This window comes from Falco peregrinus, chromosome 9 (assembly GCF_023634155.1).
Source record: "Falco peregrinus isolate bFalPer1 chromosome 9, bFalPer1.pri, whole genome shotgun sequence".
In the NCBI taxonomy this organism is placed as follows: Eukaryota; Metazoa; Chordata; class Aves; order Falconiformes; family Falconidae; genus Falco; species Falco peregrinus.
The window spans coordinates 33,407,195-33,430,443 of NC_073729.1; the positions used below are offsets into that span (position 1 = coordinate 33,407,195).

The following is a 23,249-nucleotide window of genomic DNA, read 5'->3' on the forward strand; positions in this document are numbered from 1 at the left end:
TCTCCCCCTGTGGACATGCCACCCACGTAGCCACAGCAGACACCAGAAGGTGGGCAGCTAGACCCTGCACCTTCCAGGGTCTTTTTGCTCCCCAGGATGTTGCAGAGCCCATCACACCCCGACCTTTCCCTCTGACAGAGCCTTTGACAAACAGCAGCAGAGGAAAAAAAGTATGGAAATCCCAGAAGTGATACAAGTACTATAAAGAAAAAACCCTCACATAGGGGCCCAACCTGGACCCCCAGCGGGCTGAGCTCATTTTGTAACAGCCCAAACCAGAACCCAAGCCTGGGGCTAGTATGCTGCTGAGGCTGTGAAAGCAAGAAGCACCAAAACCCCCAAATTCAGTCGTGCCCTGTGGTGTTGAAGCCCCGCACATCCTAGACTTCATGGATTAAACGAATCACAATTAATAAACAGCGTTGGAACAAAGAGAACAAGGATCAGACTGAAAACACGTCTGTGCAACACTGCCCAGCCATTGCAAGAGAAATATCACCCTTGGGATGTTCCCTTGTCTTCCCACCCTTTGGCTCTGCAAAGCTGTTTTGGGTGCCCAGGTGGGAAGGCAGCAGTGGGGGAACCAGCAGGAGCTGCAGACCTGAGGGATCCCCATGGCTGGGGACACGCCAGCCAGGCTCCAGACCGTGTATGCCATGTGTCAGGACAGACTGTACGTGGGTTTAATACAGGATCACGTTTAGGAGCATCTTCCAGCTGGTCATACTACCCTGCTCTATGCAGCAAGTGATGGGTGTGTGGCTACGACCAGGATGGAGAGCAAACAAGTGGGAGCCAGACCGCTAAGGCAGTGCTTGAGTCTCTGAGCCACTCACAAAAAATGAAAGTAAAATTATAAAATGCAAAAATAAAAGCCAAAAAGGCCAGGAGTGAGCAGAGAAAAGGGACTGCAGGGGTGCTGGGTGCAGGCAAGGGAAGCGGGCCAGGTTCAGAGCTCGTGGGTGCAGACACAGCTCTGGGTGGAGCAGCTCCCCGGCATGGGAAAGGGCTCCCAGCTCTGCCCGGGTTGCTCAGGGATGACAAACACAACTGACCACAAAACCATCGGGCATCCATCTCCCAGCCCCGCTCCGTCCAACTTTGCCCTAATGTGGGCAGCAGACAGGCTTATATCATTTAAGAGCTTTAACAATAATAATAGTAATAATCTGCAATACACACCTGACATCCACCTTTCTCCTAAACGACAGCATGGCACAGAGGGGAGAAAAAAAAGAGTCAAGAGAGAAGCTGAGATCAGAGACATCGTGCAAGCACAGGGAAAGCACCTGTGGATTGAGGAGATATATCCAGGCAAACGAGGGCGCTGAGCACTGATGGGGACAGGGCACCAGCAGGGATGTGGCCCGGCACTGGAGGGCAGGGACTGGCCAGCAAGCAGCGGAGATGGCTTGGTGACAAGGCTGCAAGGCAGCGGTGACCAGCAGCAGGGCCAGGAGGACAAATGATTGCCTCCAGCACCAGTGTCCTTGGACAAGTCACTGCATCCGTGAGTTTTGGGTGCCCCTCTCTGAGCACCCATCCCTGGGGACAGCCAGCCCTGCTGGGGCTGGGCTCACGGGCTCCGCAGGAGGGACAAAGGTGGCAGCTCACCCAGGTGGGCTTGGCTGCAGGGACAGGGACACTCACGTGTTGTTGACGATTTGCAGGCGCTCTCCTTTCTTGAAGGACAAGTCTGTTTCGGTCCGGGACTCGTAGTCGTAGAGGGCCACGAAGGTGGTGACTCCACCTGCAACAGAGAGCACTCAGGATAGGCGCAGCCACCAGCACTGCCACGGCACGGCACTGGGAGCCCCTTGTCGGGGACCCTCCCGTCCCATCGCCCTCCTGCCAGCTGATGAGACACAGATCTCCTCCCCCTCCAGCTCAGAGTCCCTCAAAAACAGGAGACCCCATCACCACATGCAAAAGCTGGAACCAAACCCACGGAGACCCAAGTGAGCCCCTTCCCACCCCACCAAGCCCCAGCCCACACCGACCAGCCAGTGCCCCGGCACGCTGCGGCGAGGTGACCGTGTCAGAGGTGTTGAAGCCTCCAAAGAGTTTGGACTCAGCGGCCATGGTCCCGAAGGAGCGGCTGGGGGTGCGATGGGCATCAGGAGCGGCTGCCTTGCTGGGTGTCTGCGAGGCCGGGTAGCCCCCGTGGTGGGTGTTGTCGGTGGGCTCCAGGCTGCGCCGGCGCTGGCTGGGGTCTTTGGGCTTGCTCTTGCTGCTCCCCATGGTCCCGGGCTGCCAGAGACAGACAGACATGCAAAAAGCCTCTATTATTGTTAGTATTATTATTATTATTAAGAAGTTGCTTCCCAGAGCTTGTGCGACAGATGCCTGCCCACTAGGAAATGAAACAACCTCTGGAGTCTGTTCAAGCATCAGCTGCTGGAAGGTCTGGCCATCCTGCCCTTGCCCTGGGATAGCATCGCCCCTCATTAACGCTAAGCCACCTCCCGCATGGCCGCAGCAGCCAGCAGAACGCCGGGAGCTGAGCTGCCAGGCATGCTTTGGGAGCAGAGGGAAGCAAGCTTAGCTGTGGGAGTGCAGAATGAGGATGCTGAGCACCGAGCCTGGACCGGTGCTGGGAGCGTGGCTGCTCTGGGGCCAGGCGTCCACTGTGGGATGTAGCTCAGTACCCCATACTGCCACGTTTCTCCTACATGAGGGTTTCTGCCAGGGCACGGACAGGAGAAGGCAAGACCCAGACAAACATCCACGAATTTGGATTACTCCGATGGCAGAAGTTTGGAGAACCCATAGCTGCATCACTCTGCTTGCTCTTTAGATGGGGATTTAAATTTAGATGGGGATCTAAATGCTTGAGGATGTTCCCGTGAAGTCCAAAACGTGCAGCAAATGGGATAAAAGTTTAAAACAGGAAGAGTTTCAGGCAGTTACCAGCTAAGGAACAAGGGATCTCGGCTTTATATATATAGTCATGCCTTCCTTTCCACTCAAGATCATGCTCTATAAATACCTTCAAGGTAATGACATAAATGAAGGAAGGGAATTATTTGCAGTCTCCAAAGATGGCAGGATACCCAGCAGTGTCCTGAAGCTATGGAAGGAAATATTTAGGCTGGAGGGAAAAGGGAGGTGGAACAACCAGGGAGGAGAGTATTTCCGACAAGAAAAAACGAGCAGGGAAGGAGCAGAGGAGGCAGCCACTGTCTGTGATGCGTGGACCTGGATGCAGCCACCTGTGAGGCTTTGCTGAGGGCTCAGCCTCACGCAACAGATGGTTTTCCCAACCCAGCTTCTGAGAGAAGCTTGGGCCAAGCCTCCATGAGCGGGGCAGAGCCACAGGGCAGCTCCAGCAGCCTGCACAGCCCCAGCGTCGGTGGAGCAGAGCTCCCTGGCTCCTGCCGTGGGGAAGCTTAGGGGTGCCAGGCACAAGCTCTGCTCCCCTCCGCAGAGTGAGGGCTTTGCCTAACAATCGGGGCTTATTTTCCTAAAGACCCAACTTCCATCGGCTGTTTTCCAGCTCCCAAATTGCACAGACAACCAGCAGCATCCCCTGTCCCGCTTTCATGCAGGTTTGCTTCAGCTGCCACTGTGCTGGCAGGATCAGACCCTGCCAGGATTTGGGAAGCAGAATAAACCGATTTTTCACTGCTCGGTGGAGAGTGGAGCCGTCCTTCCTCCTGTGCATGCAGGCGATGAGGAGGGACCGGTGCCTCTATCTGCCATGGGACCCGGCCCATGCATATCTGTGCTGGGCTTTGGGGCCCTCAGAGCAAGGGAAGGTCAAATATAAGCTTTGCGCTTGAAAATCGCCACCAGCGGCAATCCAGAGGCAGTTCCTGCAGTGAAAGGGAGGGGGTCTATCCTGTAAATAAATGCACTTTCAAAAGCCTGGTGTAGAAGATGCTAAAGCAGAACTGCGGGGGAAAGCACGACTTTAGAAACAAGAAAAAGCCCCCACCGCTAAGGAAAGCAAACCTCCCTGTCCCCCAGCCAGCCCACTGCTCACCTCCGCCCGGGGCTCCGGCAGCCACTGGTGCTCCCGGGATGCCAGTGGCGGTGCGGGGACAAAAGCGGGAGCACAGTGGGGCTGTGACCGCGCAGCTTGTGACTGCCCACGCGACCGTGAGCAAGGGGTACAGCCGCTCAGAGTTTCCCCTGGAAGCAGCACTTCCCCAGGCAGGAAAACACCCGAGCTGGGGTGGCGGATTTAGCAGTGCTATGGGGACGCCGAGTGTCCCCTGAGCACGCCCTGTGGGACTGCCAGCCTGGGTCGGCAACTGATTTATCAGCACGCTGAGAAAAACCGGAGTATGAAATAGTCAGTATGCCTAGAGATTAGCCAGGAGCAGAGCACAGAAGGGGAACAGTGGATCCCCAGGCACTTCCCCAGTGTCCCCAAAGCACAGCGGTCCTCATCCTCCCACCCATCAGCCTGTGGGCACAGGACATGCACCTTCCAGGCATGTCCTGGCCAGGGATGCCATGGACCATGAGTTCATCCCACCTTGAGCAGTGGTTTTAGGGAGGGAGAGCTCTCCAACACCCATTGCAAGCTCTCAGCTTGTGCCTGGGTGCCAAGCCTCCTTGGCAAGGGCTTTGCTGGGTCTGTGCTGCTCACCGGGATGTGCTGCTCTGACAGGGCCCAATCCGGCTGCCGGGGCTTTGGCTGCAGGAGCCAAAGATGGGAGAGGAGGAGACACGGGCCTGCGATCCTCTGGGGAAGGGGCTGCAGAGCAGCAAGCCCCACTCCCAGCTCTCCTGTTGCAAACAGCTTTGCACCTAAACAGCTGCACACACTTGCTTCCATCTGACTAGTGCAAAATGTAGGCAACCCCAAACCGTGCCCACAGGCACTGCCAGCCTTGCCCCAACCCCGCTGGAGTCCCAGGTAACTCAGCCAACGCAATGAGGCTTTAGCCTTGCAGCTGCCTCAGGGGGGCACATTCCTCACCTGCCCCCAGGGGGGAGCAGGGGGGGACCCGAGAAAACCCCTGCAGCCCCCACATCGCCTGGCAGACGGCGAGGGAAGGGTGCACACCCCGGAAGGATGCAGGGGTTGTGCAAGAACCTGGCAGAGGAGTTATTAATCATGGCAGGAATGTGCTGTGCCCTCAGGTCCTGGGCGAAAGGAGGGGGGGGGTGTGCACCAGCCCTGCCGGTGGGGAGAGAAACCCCCCTGCCTCCAGCAGAGCGGGTGACGAAACCTCACAGAGCCAAGGGACAGAGAAGTGGGTGAACCCACCGGCCAGCCATGGTGGCTCCCGGCACATCCCAGCAGCATCACTGGGAGCTGTGGGACAGCATCACAGCACCAGATTGCAGAGATACCCACGGCCACAGCTGTGCTGTACCGGTGCCTCATGTACAGTGTTCCTGCACGTAACAGGCTGCAGGCGCGCTCGGAGCCGCCAGGGTCCAGCCAGTATCTCCCTGCTCCCGTGCTTTTCCCAGCCAACAGTGCTGCGATGGGGGGGGCTGCGATGGGGGGGCTCAGAACCGCTCCCCACCTGACAGTGCTGCGATGGGGGGGCTGCGATGGGGGGGCTCAGAACCGCTCCCCACCTGACAGTGCAATGGGGGGGGCTCAGCACCGCTCCCCACCTGACAATGCTGCAATGGGGGGGCTCAGCATCACTCCCCACCTGACAGTGCTGCGATGGGGGGGGCTCAGCACCGCTCCCCACCTGACAGTGCAATGGGGGAGCTCAGCACCGCTCCACACCTGACAGTGCTGCGATGGGGGGGGCTCAGCACTGCTCCCCACCTGACAGTGCAATGGGGGGGGCTCAGCACCGCTCCACACCTGACAGTGCTGCGATGGGGGGGGCTCAGCACTGCTCCCCATCCCAGCCAGTGCCTCGGCTTTCAGCCAGCCTTCCCCTCCCGAGGTTTGTGCGGCAGCGGCGGGCTGGAGGGCGGCCAGCATTCCCAGTGCTCGCCTCTGACTGATGCGAGGCAGCGTAGCGTACGGAGGCAGCTTTCCTGCAGCGGGGATTAACACCCCGGGCACGTCGCAGCCTGCAGGAACTCCCCTGCTTTCCGCTCCGGGGGTCAGCACCAGCGGCAAACTGCAAACCACCGCGGCGGCGAGCTGCGAGGCCTCAGCTCTGCCCCATGGCCGGCCACGCTGTGGGACCACCAAGGGGTGGGCAGGACAACGGGAGGGGTCTGCATTTCGCTCTTGCACCCAGCGCCCAACCCACCCACCGATGCTCAAGGGCCAAATCTGGCTGTTGCGGAGCAGCCGGTACCCCAGATCTGAGCCCCCCCAGGGGGGCAGGAGGGTTTCCCGTTTCCTGGGTGGGTTCATCCAGCAAAGCAGCCTGGTCCCCCCTCCCCGGGCTGTCGGAGATGCCTTACCAGTGCTTTGGAGATGCCTTACCAGTGCTTTCTGGCTACAGCCTCGCCGCGGGGTGGGGAGGGGCCGCCGGCGAAGTCAGCTCAGCTCCAGCCGCAGCCTGCCAGACAGAGGGAACGTCAGCACCCGCAGCACCCGCCGCCAGCCCCGCACCCCGCTGCCCTCTCCCCCTGCACTGCCTCTGGCGCCCTGGGCTGCTGCCGCCTTCCTCCTCCTCCTCCTCCTCCTCCTTGCCATCCCTCCAGCACAGGGCCGGCAGCGCACGCCCGCTCGCTCTGATCTCTCATGTGTGAAGAGGGGACGATTCTCTGCTCCACTTCATCAAACCCACCCGGGGATGGGAGAGGAGGCGGCTGGAGCCACCCCCAGAGATGTCCCGGGGCAGGAGGGGAGCGCAGACACCCCCAGCCCACCGAGGGATTTTCTGGGGGGGAAGCGAAGCTGGTTCCTCCAGACACACCAGCATTTCCAGCCCTGCCTCTCTATCAATGGACGGGCAGGACTGGTGGCAGGGAGCACTGGCCACCAACTGGGGACCTTGTCCCCATATGAGAGTCACCTTCTCCATCCCCAGCACACAGACAGATGCTACGGCATGAACCAAGCACAAGGTCTGGGAGCACTTGGTGCTGCTCGTGCCCTGACTCAGCCAGAAAAGCACATTTTAGCCATTTTTTTCAAAAAGGACAGTGTACGATGGGGGGACACTTCTCAGCTGCAGTGGTTTGGGGCAGAGCTTCAGGTTAAAAGTAGAGCAGGGCATGGCCCCACAGCCTGGCTCTGCCACCCCCTCCCAGCCCTGAGGTCCTGCAGGAACTGCCCTTTCTTCCCTCTCACCTACCAAAAGCAAAATCTTTCTCCAGCCGGCCCTGCTCACCCAGCGCTGGGCAGAGGCTTCAGCAAGGGGCTCCCGCTTGCCTGGCACAGAGGGGATCCAGCCCCCCCAGCCTCACAGCCCTGCGCAGCATCCCAACAGGCTCCTGTCCCCCCAGGCTTCACATCTCGGGGGGGGGGGGGGGGGGGCACATCCCAGACGGATGGGGACAGGGCAGGCAGGTTTTCGCTACCCTGCGATCTAACCCTGCTGGGAGCAAGCCTGGAGGCGAGACCAGCCGCAGCCTCCTGCCTTTACGCAAGGGCCTTCAGCCATGAAGGTGCAGCGAGGAGAGGGCTCGTACAGACCAGCAGTAAAGGAGAAAGCGCTGCCGCTCCCCCAGCACCGCTGGCTGCCATCGCAGCCTCCCCTGCCCCAGCCATCCCGCCCCGATCTGCTCAGCCTGTGCGTTCCCCAGATCATGGCACGCAGCCCCACAGCACACACCCCAGCCTTGTTAACCTTGCAACCGCTGCAGCGCGGTGGTGGAAACTACTGAGCTAACCTCCGTGGGGTCAGCGTGATGCCAGGCACCTGCCCCATGTCCCTCTTTCTGGGGAAGGGGTGCCCAGGACAGTGGCTGCCACGCAGAGGATGGACCACACCGCAGGTTTATTTTGATGGCCTCTCCTTCCCCCCCGCTAATAAGTTTTGTCACTATTTTTAGTGCATTTGATTAGGATAATAAGCAGCGGCTGATTGACAGCTCTTTAAGACTTTGAATGGTTTGTAATTTGTACTTGACTAATATTCGCTGGCAATAATTGCACAGCGGGATGGAAGGTGGGGGAAGCTGCAGACTCAACTCCAGGCTGCAGCACATACAAATAAGCCATGTACGCACACGGTGCCTGTGTCCCGCCACCCCTGCACGCTGTGCCACTTGGGCTCCCGGCCTCACGCTGTGCGGCCATGGGCGTGTTTAGACAAAATAGGACCAAAACAGCCACCAGGGAAACCCAAATATTCCTCAGGCTGGTGCCAACCACGTGCCCGGGCAGTGGGGTGCGAGGTCCTCCGAGGGGGAAGGGACAGGTCCCTGCGCAGAGGGATGCGCTTGCAGCCCTCGTGCTCCCAGGTTTGGGTATTTGGTGGCTGCGGTGGTAGCAGCCCTGCACAGCCCTGCCACTCGCTCGGCTGGGGGGCTGCCACCCCCACAGCGCATCGCTGGCACAGCCGTGACCAGGCTCAGGCCATCTGCCAGCACTGCCACCCCCGTGTGTCCCGTGTGCTGCTGGGCTCTGCAGCCGGAGGGAAGGGTGCACCCTGCCCTGGCCACAGGCTGCAGCAAGGAGAGCTGCAGCGAGAGGCCACCCCCGCCCTCCCCTCTCCAAAAGCAATTAAAAATGAAGCACACTTGGCTGCACAACTCAGCTCTGATCAGATCACGGCACGCGAGACAGCAACATCCCCGTCCTCCCCTGCCAGTGCTGGAAATGCTGCCTGACCTGCCCAGCATCCCCATGCCTCTGACACCCATATCCTCAGGGTTTCTCCCCCCCAAAAAATGAAATGGCAAGTTGGGATGCGGGGAAAGGCTCCATCCTCTGCCCTACCTACCCACGGCTGAGATGCTCTTGCAAAGGCAACAGGGAGGGGAACCGGCTGCTCTCCATCAAGTCCCGCTCGGACTGTTTTCCACTGCGCCCTGCTCTCTCAAGGATCCATACAATGCCTGTGGTATCGCCAGGCTGATAGCGGGGCTGGTGGCGAAGGGGAAGGATCTTATCTTCTTTTCAAAGACACTAACAAAAGACACTGATTGGGAGCAGACAAAACACAGCAGCACGGCTTCTGGGAGGCAGCAGAAACCTTGGGAAATGCCGTGACAGGCTGGGGCCCAACACCAGACACGGAGCCTTGGGGAGGGAGAATTCTCCGGCAAAACAGGCTCTGTCCTTGGGGCTGCTGAGAAGCTGGGTGGGCACCGAGCATCCCTGCTGGCAGACGGGATGGGAGAGGTGGTGGGGGAGAGGTGGCGAGGGGCCAGGGGCACCAGTGCCCACCCGCTGCCAGAGGGAGCCGAGCCACATCCCCGCCTTGCAAAGCCCCAGCAAGATTAATAACAGCAACTGTCTCACGCCAGACTGAAAAATGAAGCATGCAGGACGGCAGGCGAGACAAAGCAGCCTCACAGCACCCAGCCCACAGCAGCAGCTCCCGGGGATGGGAAGGAGCAGGGAGCCATGATCTCAAACCCACCCTGACCCACTCCATCTCCCCTTGCATACAATCAACCCCCTCCCAGCAGGGCTGGGGTCCAGCCAGGGCAGATCCATCCAGAAAAAAACGAAGGCACCTTTGAGGTGTGCCATTAAAGCCAGAGATCCCCGGCTGGAGGCAGGCAGGCAGCCAAGAGCCAACGGGCACTTCGCCGTCCCTCATGTCCCGTCCCCCCTGTGAGGGCAGCACCGCCAGCGGGGTCAGTGCCATGGCACCACACCACGGGGACATGGTGGAGACGCTGGCCACCGTGCCGGGGGTGATGAATTGCTGCTTGGTCGTCCCTGCTGTAAGCATGGTGAGGTGGTACCCCAAGAGCCACCACCCTGTCCCCCTCCCTGCACTGCCTCCTGCTCCCTCCCCACATTCCGGTAGGAAATGCAGCCCCGGACACGCTCACGCAGCAGTTTCCCCCTTGGTCCCAGGGGATGCTACTGAAGTTTTGCTTTTTCCCATGAAAAGCATCGCGGCTGGGGCCAGCGAACAGCAGCACAGCCCCAGTGCTTCGGGGAAAGCCTCGCTGCCCCGGCTCAGCCCACCATCCCCTCCCGCCACCAAACACAGCAGGGCACAGCGTTCCCCATGGAAAAAGCAATTGCTGGCCCCTGTCCCATGCCATCGGGCTTTGCCTGGTACAAGGGGGGTAACACAGAGGCACATCTCTGCCCAGCTGGGATCAGCTCTGCTGCAGTGAGTCCCAGGTGCTGGTGAAATGGGGGAACTGCTCCCCCAGCCCCACAAACCAGGGTTTGATGCTGCAGATCCTCTCCCTGCCCAGCTGACACAAGGAGGGCACGCCTGGGTTGTGCCTCCAGCCTTCCCCCTCCGCAAGGGCACTCGTTTCTCACCTGCACTGATTCCTAAAACAGGAGAGATGCAGAGATGCTCACTTCATCTCTTGGCTCCAACTCGGGGACCAGGGAAGCTGCAGGCAGGTGACCCTGATGCCCTCCTGGGACCCCTACTTTCCCCAGCGACTGCATGTTGAAGGCACCTGAGTTAAGGCACCCCAGCCCTCCCCTGGCTCCCCACAGCTGATGGGAACCTCTCCCAGATGGAAGGAATCGCTGGTGGAGGAGGGCAGCACAGCTGCTGTGCGGGGGCCTGGCTACACACTCCCCACACATGTAAGTCCCAGCCCCTCCCATCTGACCCTGTCAACCCCCGTTAAATTTAAAACCATCTTAATTAAAGCTCCACAGCTCAAGCTAGGAGGGGCCAGTGGGTCACAAAAGGGGAAAGGATAATTAAATCAACCATCCAAATTCACTGCCCCCCAAGCATGTGGGAGAGTCGTGGTCAGGAGCAAGGCAAAATGCCTCCCCAAAAGATGTGTCAAAACAGGGAGTTCAGAAGACCAAAACAAACCCCTGAGAAGCACAAAATCAGGTTTTGGATATTTATCTGGCCAAGAAACTGGGAAACACCAAACACACAGAGGGGGAGCCATGCAGGGAGCTCAAGCCCTCCCCATGGGGCAGGGCCAGCCCCTCCACAGGCAGATTTTGGCTTGCCGGGGTGATGGGCAGCAGCTCTCCCAACGCTGCAGCTGCACACAGCTGCAGGCAGTGCCCCCCGCTATCCCTGTAGCACCCTGACACCAGCCGAGGCCAGAGGCAGCCTGACAGTGTAAGACTGGCAGGAAAAAGTCGCAAGGCTTATCTCCCCGAAATAACACAGCTGGCTGCTTGGAGCAAGTCGTGCTTGCTGGTGCCGAGCGCCCTGTTTTAAGCCTTTTTCTCCCCCAAGGGATGGGAGAAGGGAAGGTGTCACACCCCCATCCCCACATTGCAGCAGATCTGGGTACCGATGGGGCCATACCTTCAGATCCCCTGGCATGCGGATGCAGGCAGCCTGGGCTGACCCACTGTGATGCTCACCCACTCACAGCCCCACGCTTCAAGTTCCTGGGAGCTGGCAAAGCTTTGCACACTCAAAGCTGCCTCCACGGCAGTGGTTTTTAATATACATCACCGAGCAGCATGGAGGGCTCCAGAGGGAGCTGGCAGCTGCCCCTCCTGCCAGACATGTCACCGAGCAGAGCTTGCGGGAGCTCCTGGCACACCCCTGCATCACACCGAGCCGTGCTGGGAGCTGCAGCCCCTTGCAGAGGGCTGCGCTGGGAGCCGCTGCTCCAACAAGGGAGTGTGGGCAGCCAGCAGTGCCCCACCGCTCCTGTCCACCTCCGTGCAGCAGCAAAGCCACTCCAAAAATCAGGGCTTCCACAGCTCTGCCAGCCCCATGCCGTGGTCCAAAGGAGACCCCCTGGCTTCAGGATGCTGCTAGAAAGTGTTTGGGGTTGATAAAAGTCAACTGAAGGCTCCTGGAGCCCCCACTGTCCCCTGTTATCCATGCATGAGCACTTTGGGAGAGCTCTGGGACAGGCGGAGAACAAACACATGCGTCCTGCAAACCCAGCCCAAGCCTGCTGCTTGCACGCACGGAGACAGGGGAGCCACAGGGGAGCGGGGAGCACCTCGCTTCCCAGCCAGCACGCATCCCCTTCGGCATCCTGGCAATTAGAGACGGAAAAAAAAAAGCTTTCTCACCACAAGGGTGGTCCACCACTGGAACAGGGGCCAGAGAGGCGGTGGGATCTCCAGCAGGAGATGCTCAAAGCTGCCCGGGTGCTGTGCAGCCTGACCTCGGCGCAGCTCTGCGTTGGAGCAGGGATGCCCATCAGTGCCTCCCAGCCTGACTCAGCCTGCACTTCCAGCATTCCCACCAGGACACCAGCCAAAGCAAGGAATTGCCCAACCAGCTCCAGCAAATGCTTTCTAAAGACACACAAAGCCTTTGGCCTGCGTTAACCCTAAGCCAGCTTCTCCCAGACAGGTGACGAGGGCACTGCTCTCTGCCTGCCAAGGAGAAGGAAAGAAAATGCTTCCAAGGGCAGGAGTGCCTGTGGGGCTGGGAAGCGCCGAAGCTGGGCAGGGAAGCACTGATGTCAAGCTGAGCCGGTGCTAGGAGCCAGAGCTCCTGGCCACTGGGACTGCCTGGAGCTGCAGAGTGATGCTCCCCCAAGAGCCCTCTAGCCCAGCACTGGGATTCAGTGTCCCTCAAAACATGCCTTTGTAATATTAGACCACGGGCATGGTGACAACCACAAGCTCCCACTGCCTGCCACCTAATTCTCCAGTTTCCCACAGCCCCATCACATCAGTGCTGTTCCCATCCTTCTCCAGGTGAAGCACCGGGGCGAGGGATCAGCCCCACTGGAAGGGGTGATGGAGACACGGTGACACAAGCTGGCCTCTCAAGCAAGAGGGAGGATTTCTGTTCCCCATTTCTGCAGCACGTCTCCCAGCGCAGCCAGCCTCAGGCTCCAGGAAATGAAGTTTGCTTCTGCTTTTTGGGGAGAGGGAGAGGTCCATCTGCCCTGGCTGCTCTCCGGGGATGGCCGTGGCGCAGCACCCAGCCTGCCCTGCACCCGGCTCCTGGGGAAGCAGGAGGCTGATGTGACTCATGGGTGGCTCAGATCCGGCCAAAACGGTGCTGCCACCTGTGCGTGCCCCAGCTGGAGGGCTGCCGCACCCCACAGCACCCAACAGTGCCACAGAAATTTCACCCCAGGGCAAGGACAGCGGCGCAGGCAGGCAGCAAATCTCCAGGGCAGGGGGAGGAAGGGGGCAAGGAACACGGCAGGAGGCAGAAAAGCTCCAGATCTGAGCAAGTTACAACCACCCCTGGCCACGCTGGCGTCACTGTTAAAACATTTCCACTTTCAGAGAAACCAGCCCGTCCAGTCCAGCCAGGAGAGGAGCTCCCTGCGGCTACACCAGCCCTCCGGGGCTGGAGCCGCAGCCCCACCGGCCCCGCAAAGGGGTCCTGCAGGACCCCTATGGCAGGCAACCCCCCCCCAACAAAGCTCCTGACATGGAACAGGAACTGAAAAGCTCACTGGTAAACCAGGGAAAATGCAGGGTGGATATCTGCACCCTCAACACAAACCCCGTGCATCACCCCGCTGCCGGCCAGGAGTCACAGGGACCCGGCAGGATGCGTGCTGGGGCTCACTGCAATGGGAGGGTATGAAGAAGGAGAAGCCAAGCAGAGGCCAGGGGTCTTCCATCACCAATTTTCAACACTTCCCACTTCACAGACTCCTGAACAGTTTCAAATGAATAAGCAGGATCCCACACAGCAAACTCATGCTGATTATTGGCTTATTTTCCTGGGTTACTTTGGGACTCTGGGACATGTGCCCGACACAAACCATGTGTTCCACAGAACCGTGGGGCCGCCGGCCCTAATGCACACATGCTATGGGGGCAGCGGGTGGCTGCAGGTCAAGGCTGGGTGATCAGGATGAGCCTCCAGCCATGCACGCTCGACTCCCGCTTTCACCTCAGCAGGCATGGATGGGTCAGGTGGCAGCTGGCACAGCCTGGGACCATAGCTCTGGTCTCAGCACCATCAGACCCCATGTCGAGGCATGCCTGGGGAGCCTGGACTTCACTGGTGGCTGAGCCCCAGGAGATGCTGGTCTCCACAGCCACTCCCATCTGCACCACCGAAACAAAGCAACTCGCTCAGGATGCATCAGAGGAAGCAACCCGGGAGGGTCTTGAGAAGATCAGCCAGCCCCGGACAGCGTTTCTATATCCAAAAAGCTGTGCCGATTCCCCGGTCTCTCCCAGGGTGTGGGATGCTCAGCAGCTCCACTGGAGCTGCCGGGAGAGGAGCCGGCCAGGAGGTGCAGCCCCAGACGGTGCTCACTATAAACAGCCTGAGCAGATGAAAAACAAAGAAAAACGCTGAGCTGGTGTCTTTTATCCCTGCCACTCCTGGAGGGGGGAGCCGGGCTCCACGCACCTCTGGCTGCAGCGGTGGTGGGGAGTGGAGATGGGCTATGCGTGAGGTGGACGGGACCAGCCCCGCGCTGCCGACACCAGTCAGTGGCATGGGACAAGCTGCAAGTGGACCCTGCAGCCTCCCGTGGCATCTCTCCAGCCCTCGCTTGTGCTGCTGTTCCTACCCAAAATAACCACACCAGAGCCTGCAGGGATGGGACGAAGGGACAAAGAGCATCTCCTCTGCTTTCCATCACCTGTAGCTCACGGTGGCTTCAGCACAGCCCACCCAGAGCACAGCGTGAGAGCTATGCCCATCCCCGAAGCACCAAGAAGGGCTCAGATTAGGGTACGTACACACGTGTGCATGCACATCCACACATGGCTGTGCACACGTGCAAGCAGCCGGGGTGGGCAGGCAGCTCTCCCCACGTGCTGCCCTCCTTGCCCAGCCCCAGCCACACACACCGGTCCCAGCACCTCGAGCCTTTCCACCCCACACACTTCCAAACTCAACTGTCCATGATGCTGGAGCATGAAACTCATCCTGGTCACAGTGACTTCTGCAGTTACATATGCACCCTTCCTTGTCCCCCGACACCCTCCCTGCCCCGCACAGCAAAGTGCTCACCAGCAGCTCCCCTTCAGCCGTGCCGATCCCTTCCCTGGCACAGCGGTTCCCCACCAACGCTTGCCCGATGGGCAGGGGAAGGAAAGGGCCTGTCCAAGCTGGAAGTGACTCTGACAGCCTTTTCGTGTGGGTTTGTTTTGCAGAAGTCACCAAGCGCACGCTTCCGCCCCGAGAGCATCCAGAGCCCAGGACAGGACCTCCCGACCCTGCTGCTGCTGGCACCAACTGCAGCCCGGTGGCACTGCAAAGCCACCAAGCCACAAGGGCTGGCTTCGGCCGGGGAGACCAGTGCTCAGCTGGGCCACGGTCTGGGGAGGAAGCCCTCGAAAGCCGCCGCGGCCAAGGAAGGTGGTGGCACTTAACAGAGATAAGATTATATTTGCCCTGCCTAAGGAAGAGCTTTGCCCATGGCACCTGCATGGCGTAGAGCAGTGCAGCTGATGCTGGTGAAGGAGGGGGGAGAGGGGGAAACTGAGGCACACAGTGCTTCTCACCGAGTGGGGAAGCAAGGTGGAGCAGTGAAACCCAGACACGGTGCTGCACCTCCAACCCCAAATTCCTGCTAAAGGGTGCTCCAAGGCAAGACATTTTTGGGATTTGTTTAGCACCGACCTGACCCTGTCACGCTACCCCCAAACCAGGGCACAGCGTGGGAAGGGGCACATGGCTTGCGACAGGCTGGACATGTTAACCTCACCCACGGTGGAGGGGACAATGCAGCTGTCAGCTTTTACCCTCATTGCCCAGGTTCTTCATGGCCGGGATTGCCAAACACGGTTGGGAAGGCTGGGAGCAGCCACACCGGGTGGAAGCTGGTTCTGCAGCATGCAGTCAGGTTTTCCTCCATCCACCCAGCCCTAACACGGCAAGTCTGGGGCCAGCCAAAACCTCACGGTCACTGGACGAGACCACAACAGGTCAAGGATGGGATGGGGCTGGGAAACTCAGGGCCAGGCTCCAAAACTTGCAGCAAGGGGAAGGAAGCACAGCACAGCCCGAGTCACAAGTGTCACCAGATCACACGTGGGCAGAGGCAGTGACCCAGCAAAGCCCGCTCGCCCTTCGCTGCAGCCCCCCAAGCCATCCTGGCGCCCTCCCAGCGTGGGAGCCCACGCGTGCCAGGCTGCACGCCTTGCCCGAACCTCTGCTACTTCCCCGGCTGCGAGGCGAGGGCAGGCTCACCACGCACGTGCCCCATTTCATATATTTTTGCCTTAAACGCCCAGGCAGTTCTGTTCCCCACATTCCTCCAGGTGATCCCACCGGTCCCACACGCCAGCCAACAGGTATTTCAGATGCTGCATCTCCACCGAGACCGCCTGGAGCCAAGGGGCTTGGGGAGGTTAACTGAAGGTCTGAATTAAAACCAGTGACCACCTCCCCTTGCCCAGAAGCTGACGCCTCACAGCAGCCCTGCTACCCCCTGCCCTCCCAAACAGCTCCCCGCTCTGCAGCGAGGGCAGCCCGGAGATCCGTAGCCCGAAGGGAAGTCAGTGCAAGACGCAGATTTGCAGGTCCTGGTTCCTGGCCCAGGTTCAAACCACATTTGTTCCTGAAATCTGTTTCAGGGCTGTATTTTCAAAGCGTGCGTGTGCAGAGGCATGTGCAAAGCTGCACAGGTTCCCGCTGCAGCAAGCACCAACGTTGCCCGTGCCAACACGGGGCCAAGTTGGGGGCCTGGATGCACCTGAGCACCGACTGCAGCCCACGCTGATGTAGCCATGCTCAGCCAATCATTTATATATTTTTTTTTTTCCTCCTAAGCACACAATATACCATGCTATCTCACAGCTTGCTGCCCATTTAAAAGATGAGGACTGAAGGCATTGCTATTCTTTTGAGGCCTGCTTTAAAATAGCCCCACGACACACTGCACATTTTCTTTTGCTGATGGGCGGAAACTTCAGCAAGACGCGAGCCCCGCGGGAGCTGGTCCGCACCACCCACAGCTACAGGCAGCTGAGGAGCCTGGACTGGCAACAGTGATGATCCACGCTCCTGTCCCAGGAACAGCCCTGCAAGGATGGTTATCTCCATCCAGAGGTCGGAGCTGCTCGCCGGGCTTGGGATTAAAGGGATGTCTCCTGCATGGAGCAGCACGGGGCCATGCCACTGTCTGCTGATGGGATGCTCGCTGGCCGCGTCTCCAGGCGGGCGCTGGGGCGAGATGCGGAGTGCTGCGGAAGTGAGCTCAGATGGGAATTGTTCCGAGAGATAAAGGAACAAGTTGGAAACCGAGCTGCAAAATAGACAGTACAGGAAACAATAGCGCTTCAGATAGGCTTTCAAATTTCCCCCAGCAATGCCGGGAGCACAGCACTGTGTCCCAGTGGTGCTCAGGGGGTTTGTCCGCCTTAGACTTGCTGGGAGGAGGCACAGACTGTTTGCTCGCTGCTACCTTTTCCCTTTCAAGACGTCACAGGCATTTGCTGGTTGTTAAAATGAGAGGTTATGGACCAAGTCCTTCAGGTCTCACTGGGTAAGACTTTTAGCTCCGTGATGATTTCAAAGGCCAGGCATGATTCTGGTACCAGTAGCAGGGAGAGGCAGGCTGGATTTTGGAGGCACAGGAGCCCTGGTCCATCCCCTCCTCGCCTCGGTGAGCCTGGCAAAACAACACGCCTTCCCAGGAGCCGCCCACGTTGCTAAACGCTGTCCCTACCTCAGGACCGCTGATGTCCTCGCCGTGCCACCAAGGCAGCAAAGGAGCCTCCTCTCTCTGCATCAGAGCCTCCGCATAGGTCGGTCACCACGAACTGCAGCTCTTGCTTCGACTTGTCCCCCAGCTCCTTTGCCAGGGGCCGGGACGGCCCTTTCTGCCTCCCTGTGGTACCTCCATGATTTTCCATCACTCCAGCACAAAGTCATTAAAGGGCAGAGCTATCGTTAGGGCATCTCCATCACACAGGGAGCACTGCAAGGCCACTAACGATCGAGACAGGGAACATTGGACTTCCCTGAGCTGCTGCTGCTGCGCCAGCCCATAAATAACTCCGTCTCCAAAATAATAATAATAAATTCATCAGGCTGCATTTTGGCAAAGCCACCAAGGAGAGGTGTTTGGAGGAGTCTCTGCCCTGCTGCTCCCAGGTCAAAGCTTGGAACCGGGAACTGACCCTCTATCTTTCAAGCAAAGGTGCCCTTCTCTGACAAATGAGCATTAACTGGCTAATGATTACAGAGACGCGGTTCCCCGGGGAGCCGGCACACGAGACTCATCTCAGAGACACCGAGCAGCCAAGGTTTTGCTGTGGGCTGGATCCTGAGCCAGCACGAAGTGGTGCAGAACAGCTGGCTTAGCCCAGGGCAGCCCAGGATCAGCCTCGCTGGCTGCAGAGGTGTCAGGAGCAGCCCCACAGTGGAAATAACAAAAAGGATGCTGCTTTAAAGTGCAAGATTGCTGATGTCCCCCTGCATGTCCCCATCCTCATGCCTATCCAGAAAGCCTTGCCAGCCCCCTGCCCTTGTCTGACCACCACGTGCTGCACAGGGGGCCTCGGCACGTGTTGATGTCTGGGTGCTGAGGGGGGTCTCCAAGCCTGGCCGGGACAAATGGCTTCCCACCATTAACGGCTGGACCTTGGGAGGGTTCGCCGTGACTCGGTTCTCCCACCCATGCAGCAGTCGCTGCTGGCAGCGGGTATCCCCTTGGCTGAGAGAAGAGCGACAAAGCCCTCCTGCTCCCTCCTGCCGTACACCTCCTCCTCAGGGGAGAACCCGCTGGGCAGGAGGAAATAAAATCAAGTCTTTTGTTGTCACCTTCCCGCAGCTCAGTCTGCACGCAGCGCCGCTTGGTACGTGCTGTCCTGTCCCCATCCTCACTGCGCAGGCAGCACCGCCCAGGGCAGGACCCCCCCGGGCTCTGCACCCTCCACTGCCCCCAGCTCCTAATGCCACGGGGCAGTGGGACCTGTCCTGGGGGAACCCCTGGCTGCATTGAGCAGCCACAATCATGTCCTGGGGAGCCAGGATGGGCAAGCCAGCGGTGCACACAGGGTAGCACAACTCATGCCCTGCCACCTACAACCTTTACTGCTGCTCAATGGCACTGGGACCAGGGCCAGGACCACAGTCACCTCCCGGCCCCAAGTCCAGGGGGCTGAGCCCTGGCAGCTGCCACAGCAGCCACCGGCGCGGGAGGAGCGTGCTGGGCAGGGCCAGCGGACCGTGGGGAGATGCGGCAGATCCCCGCTCATTTCCAGCGGGTTTTGCAGGAGGCTGCGCAGCTCCCCAAGACGATGCTTGGTGCCAGACAGGACCACGCCACGAGATGCCATCCCCCCTCCAGCCCTGTCCCCAGCACAGGCAGCTCTGCATGGTGGGCCCCATCCCTGCAGGCTGCCCCCCCTGCCCCTGCCCGTCCCAAACGGTGCCAGGACGCAGCACTGCCAGCCCCAGCTCCCGCACGGCCCCCCGGCAGCCAGCTGGGATAAAGCCCATCCCGGCCCCAGGGTGGCTCAGGGCAAAGCCCACGGTGCTGTTCCGTGGCACTGGGGGCTGTAACAGGGGCAGCGGGGACAGGCCAGTGCCGCCGCTCGCTGCCACACAAGGGGGCTGGATTGCCCAGGCTGCAACGGGGGAACTTCCCGGGTGGATAAAGCCTTTCATCAGGCATACCGGGGGTCCGCAGCCGAGGCTGGAGCCCGCCAGCCCCGGCAAGGGGCACAGCGAGCAGCCTGGCTGGCCACGGCCCCCCAGGCCCACCGGGGCTGGACACGAGCCCCTGAATTACCGGTGAGCAAACACGGCGAGGGAAGCGGATCAGGAGACATCAAAGCAGGGGGGCGATGAATATTTCATGTCCTGGCCTACATACAGCCCGGCTGTCCCCGCCCTGCACTCCCGGGGGTCCCCCACAGCCCCTGATCACAACAAAGGGGAGTTGCAGGCAGGCGGTGCCGCCCCGCCGGACCCTCAGCACCCCCGGCCGGGCCCATCTCTGCCCCTCCGGCCAGTGGCACCCCCAGCCAGACCCACAGCTGCCCCACCACACCATGTGCACCCGCCGCTGGACACACAGCCGCCCCACCGAAACCCATAGCCAGACCGCGAGCATCCCTGTGGGGACCCATCGCCGGCCGCGGGCATTCCCCGCCGCCGGACCCACAGCTGCCCCACCGGAGCCTGGGCACCCTCGGCTGGACACACAGCCTCCTCGCCAAACTGCCAGCAGCCCCGATTCGACCCACAGCCAGCTCGACCCGAGTGTGGACAGCCCCCCGCCGGCCCCCACGGTTGGACCCCCGCGCATCCCCCCCCGGCCCCGCAGCCGGAATCCCGGACATCGCCCCTCCGGCCCCGCAGCCGGACCCCCGGACATCCCCCCTCCGGCCCCACAGCCGCCCCCCGCCGCCGCCCGCTCACCTCCCGCCTGTGCGCGGAGCGGGGCCGGCCCCACCGCTCGCCTCCAGCGCTCGGCCCCGGCTTTGTCTCCGCGCCGGGGGCGCGGCCGCCGCCCCCCGCCGCCCCCCGCCGCAGCCGCCGCCGCGCTGGGTGCCCGCTCCGGGCCGAGCCGCGCCGGGGCTCAGGGCTGCGCCGCCGGCAGCAGCATCGCGCAGCGCCGCGGATCCGGCGCGCTGCTGGCTCGCCCGCCCCCGCTCACCCCTTCTGCGGGGCGGGGGGGGGGGGGGCGCAACCCACGGGGAGGGGAAAAAAAAATAGAAAAAAAAAAAGAGGAATATGGCAGCAAACCGGAAACGGGGGAAAAAAAGGCAGCAGCCCCTCCCCCCGGCGGGGTGGGTGTTTTTAAGGGGCAGGCTCCGGGCCGCAGCGCTCCGGGCTGCCGGGCTCCGCGGGGCGCGCAGCAGAGAGGGGCCGCCCACGCCCGGGGCTCCGCCGGCGCTTCCCGGCCCGCGGAGGGGGGGGACCGCTTGGTCGCGCCGGGGACACGCGTGGGAGCGGCGGTCGCGGTCGCCTCTGCGCGGCGCCGCGGGTGAGGGGCTGCGGGGGGGTCGGCGCCGCGTTGTGGCGGTCACCTGGCAGCCGGGGCCGGTGACAGCGAAGGGATGTTCAGGGGGTCGGGACCCGGCCGGTCTGGGGTTTTGTGAGATGTGACGCGCGGTGAGCGGGTGGAGCATCGCTTGGCTGCGTCCTGCACTGAACCTGTGCATCTCCATCCCCAGGAGGGACACCTCGCCCACCCAGGGGGCTGCAGTCTGCGACCCCCCCCATCTCTGAACTCGAGAGGAGGCAAAACTTGAGCGCTGAGGAAAAGCAAGGAATGGTAAACCACCTCCTGGGGCCGCCCGGGTAGCTGCGAGGCCCTGGGGAGGCAGCGGTGGCTGTGTCCCACTGGGGCATCTGCCCCGCTCTTGGGTTAATGCCCCTGCCGGTGTCACCCTGCAGCCGGTGCCAGCCTCCGAAACAAGGCAGAGAGGAGCTGCCGGTGTTCCTGGGGTGCCCGGTCCCTGGCTGGCAGCGTCACCCCACGTAGGGCCAGGTGAGGTGTGGGTCCCCCTGAGTCCTGCTCAGGCAGGTGGGCACACGGAGAGCTCCAGCCGTTCCTCCCCTTGCTCCTCAGCACCTTCGCCTTCCAGCGCTGGGAGCAGGTGGGCATGGAGTGGCGCTGGGGCGCACATGCGGGTCAGGCTCCGGGTGCCCCGATGCCTGCACCCAGCCCGTCGGGGCTGCCTGACCAGCTCCGTGGCGCAGCCCTCCCACCTCCTCCATTAGCCATCCACTAAGGTGTTCCCTGCCACTTTGTCCTCCAGGAAGAAACGGGGTGAAGCAGTCCACTCCTGAAACCCCCACTTGGCTGGCTTACGAGGCACGCTCGGCTGCCAGCTGGCTCCGGCGACCCGTGGGCTGTATTTTCACAGCCAGCACTGCCTCCACCACCCCCTGCCCACCCCTCCGACCACCCCTCACAGCGACGCACCGGGGATTTCTGCAACCCCCATTATGCTGAGCAAGACCTGACGCTTCAGAAACAATGTGGGAAGCTCACAAGTTTGAGAGAACTATGTGGTGGAGTTTTTCTTTCTGTTTCCCACCCTCCCCTGCCTTGTTCTTTTGAGTTATTAAAGAAATATTTCCCATGGCACTGGCGAAGGCCAGCAAATCCATGAGTCACCAGGAACAAGGAGTCACGCACGCACCGATCCATCACCCCTGGCCAGCACATGGCGGAGGGGCCCTTCCCTGGGAGGAGCTGCCCACTGATAAGGTCCCTACACAAGCAGCCAGGGCTGACGCTTTCCCTCCTGCCTCTCGGCTCCCTCCCAGGGCTGGGTGAGGGTGCTGAGCTCCCCCAGCACCCATGGGGCGGCTGGTGCTGGGGAGCGGCTGCGCTGGGGGTAGCAGCCCTGTTTGCTCCTTGCCGGAGCATCAAACCACAGCCCGGTTTGTCCTGAGGCTTTTTGGGGGTGTTCATTCATAGCCACCCCCTCTGCCAGCCGGCTGGCGTGGGGATGCGCAGGGAGGCATTCCCAGACCCAGTGTCTGGCGGGGGATTAAGGAATTACCCACACGGTGTGGGGCAGTCCCGGGGTACTGCCCTGCTCACTCATACTTTAATACTTAGGGCATACTGTCGGCCAAAGAGGGGGGGCACATCAATACCTGGGGTCCCTCACACCTTCTCCCCGCTGTGCCCACACAGGGACACGGGGACGCTCCCATCTCCCTCCTGACCCCTGGGGCACCCGCTCCCACAGCCCCGGAGAGGAGAGCGCCCAGGGGAGCGGGGACCCAGCCCCAGCCCCGGGTGAGCTGGTTACGATGACTCAGCCTCTGCTGGATCCAGACCCAAATCTAAGATGCAATTATGACTTATAAATATTTGAATTTTGTTTTCCTCTTTTGCAATCAACTCCCTTTCTACAGGCTGTCCTACAATGGTAGTTTTCATCTCTGGCGATGCTGGCCTGTTGCTGGAAGGCAAACAGCAAAGGCACCGTGCCTTTTCACACGCCGGACTAAGTCCACGACATAATCTCTTCTTCGAAGAAGATGCCAACGTGTAAATTTAAAATGGCAAATAGATACTCTCCAAAACCAGCCTCTTATCTTTTGGGCTCAGATTCAGGAATGTGCCCTTACAAGACTCTGACATTAAACATGCAGCGCTGGTGATAATGTGATTTAAGACCATTTAGGTTTAAGCAACCCAGCACACCTCAGTGCATCCCGGGCTCAGCCGTGGGGTCCTCAGCCTGACGCACCACCCCCAGCCGCCCACCTTCCTTTCCCTCCTGCCCCACTCCAAGTATTTATCTTTAAACAGTCTAATTCATAAATATATTTCTTTTTAACCAACCAGAGATTTCAGTCTCTTCTCTGAAACTTACTTTCTTGAGATGATTCTTTATCTTCACTTTTAAATAGCACTGATATAAACCCATCCCAGGGAGAGGAAGACGGTTACAGAAACTGAAAACCAGGTACTTTCAA

General features: G+C 60.5%; 1 protein-coding gene across 3 annotated transcripts in view; it reads right to left on the minus strand.

Annotated features, from left to right (window-relative positions):
* Nucleotides 1-20,468, minus strand: part of SRC (SRC proto-oncogene, non-receptor tyrosine kinase) — a 31,053-nt gene extending 10,585 nt beyond the window's left edge. Inside the window, exons 1-5 of one of the 3 annotated variants that reach the window (XM_055814421.1) lie at nt 20,223-20,468; nt 6,362-6,437; nt 2,001-2,250; nt 1,651-1,750; nt 1,183-1,200 (exon numbers count right to left, since the gene is read on the minus strand). In XM_055814421.1, the coding sequence (XP_055670396.1) occupies nt 1,183-1,200; nt 1,651-1,750; nt 2,001-2,241 (359 nt within the window). In that variant the 5' untranslated portion in view covers nt 2,242-2,250; nt 6,362-6,437; nt 20,223-20,468. Of the gene's footprint in view, nt 1-1,182; nt 1,201-1,650; nt 1,751-2,000; nt 2,251-6,361; nt 6,438-14,858; nt 14,950-20,222 lie in introns of those variants that run through there. The other 2 variants (XM_055814422.1, XM_055814423.1) reach the window with 2 other exon arrangements.
* Between the last annotated feature and the right edge of the window lie 2,781 nt (nt 20,469-23,249).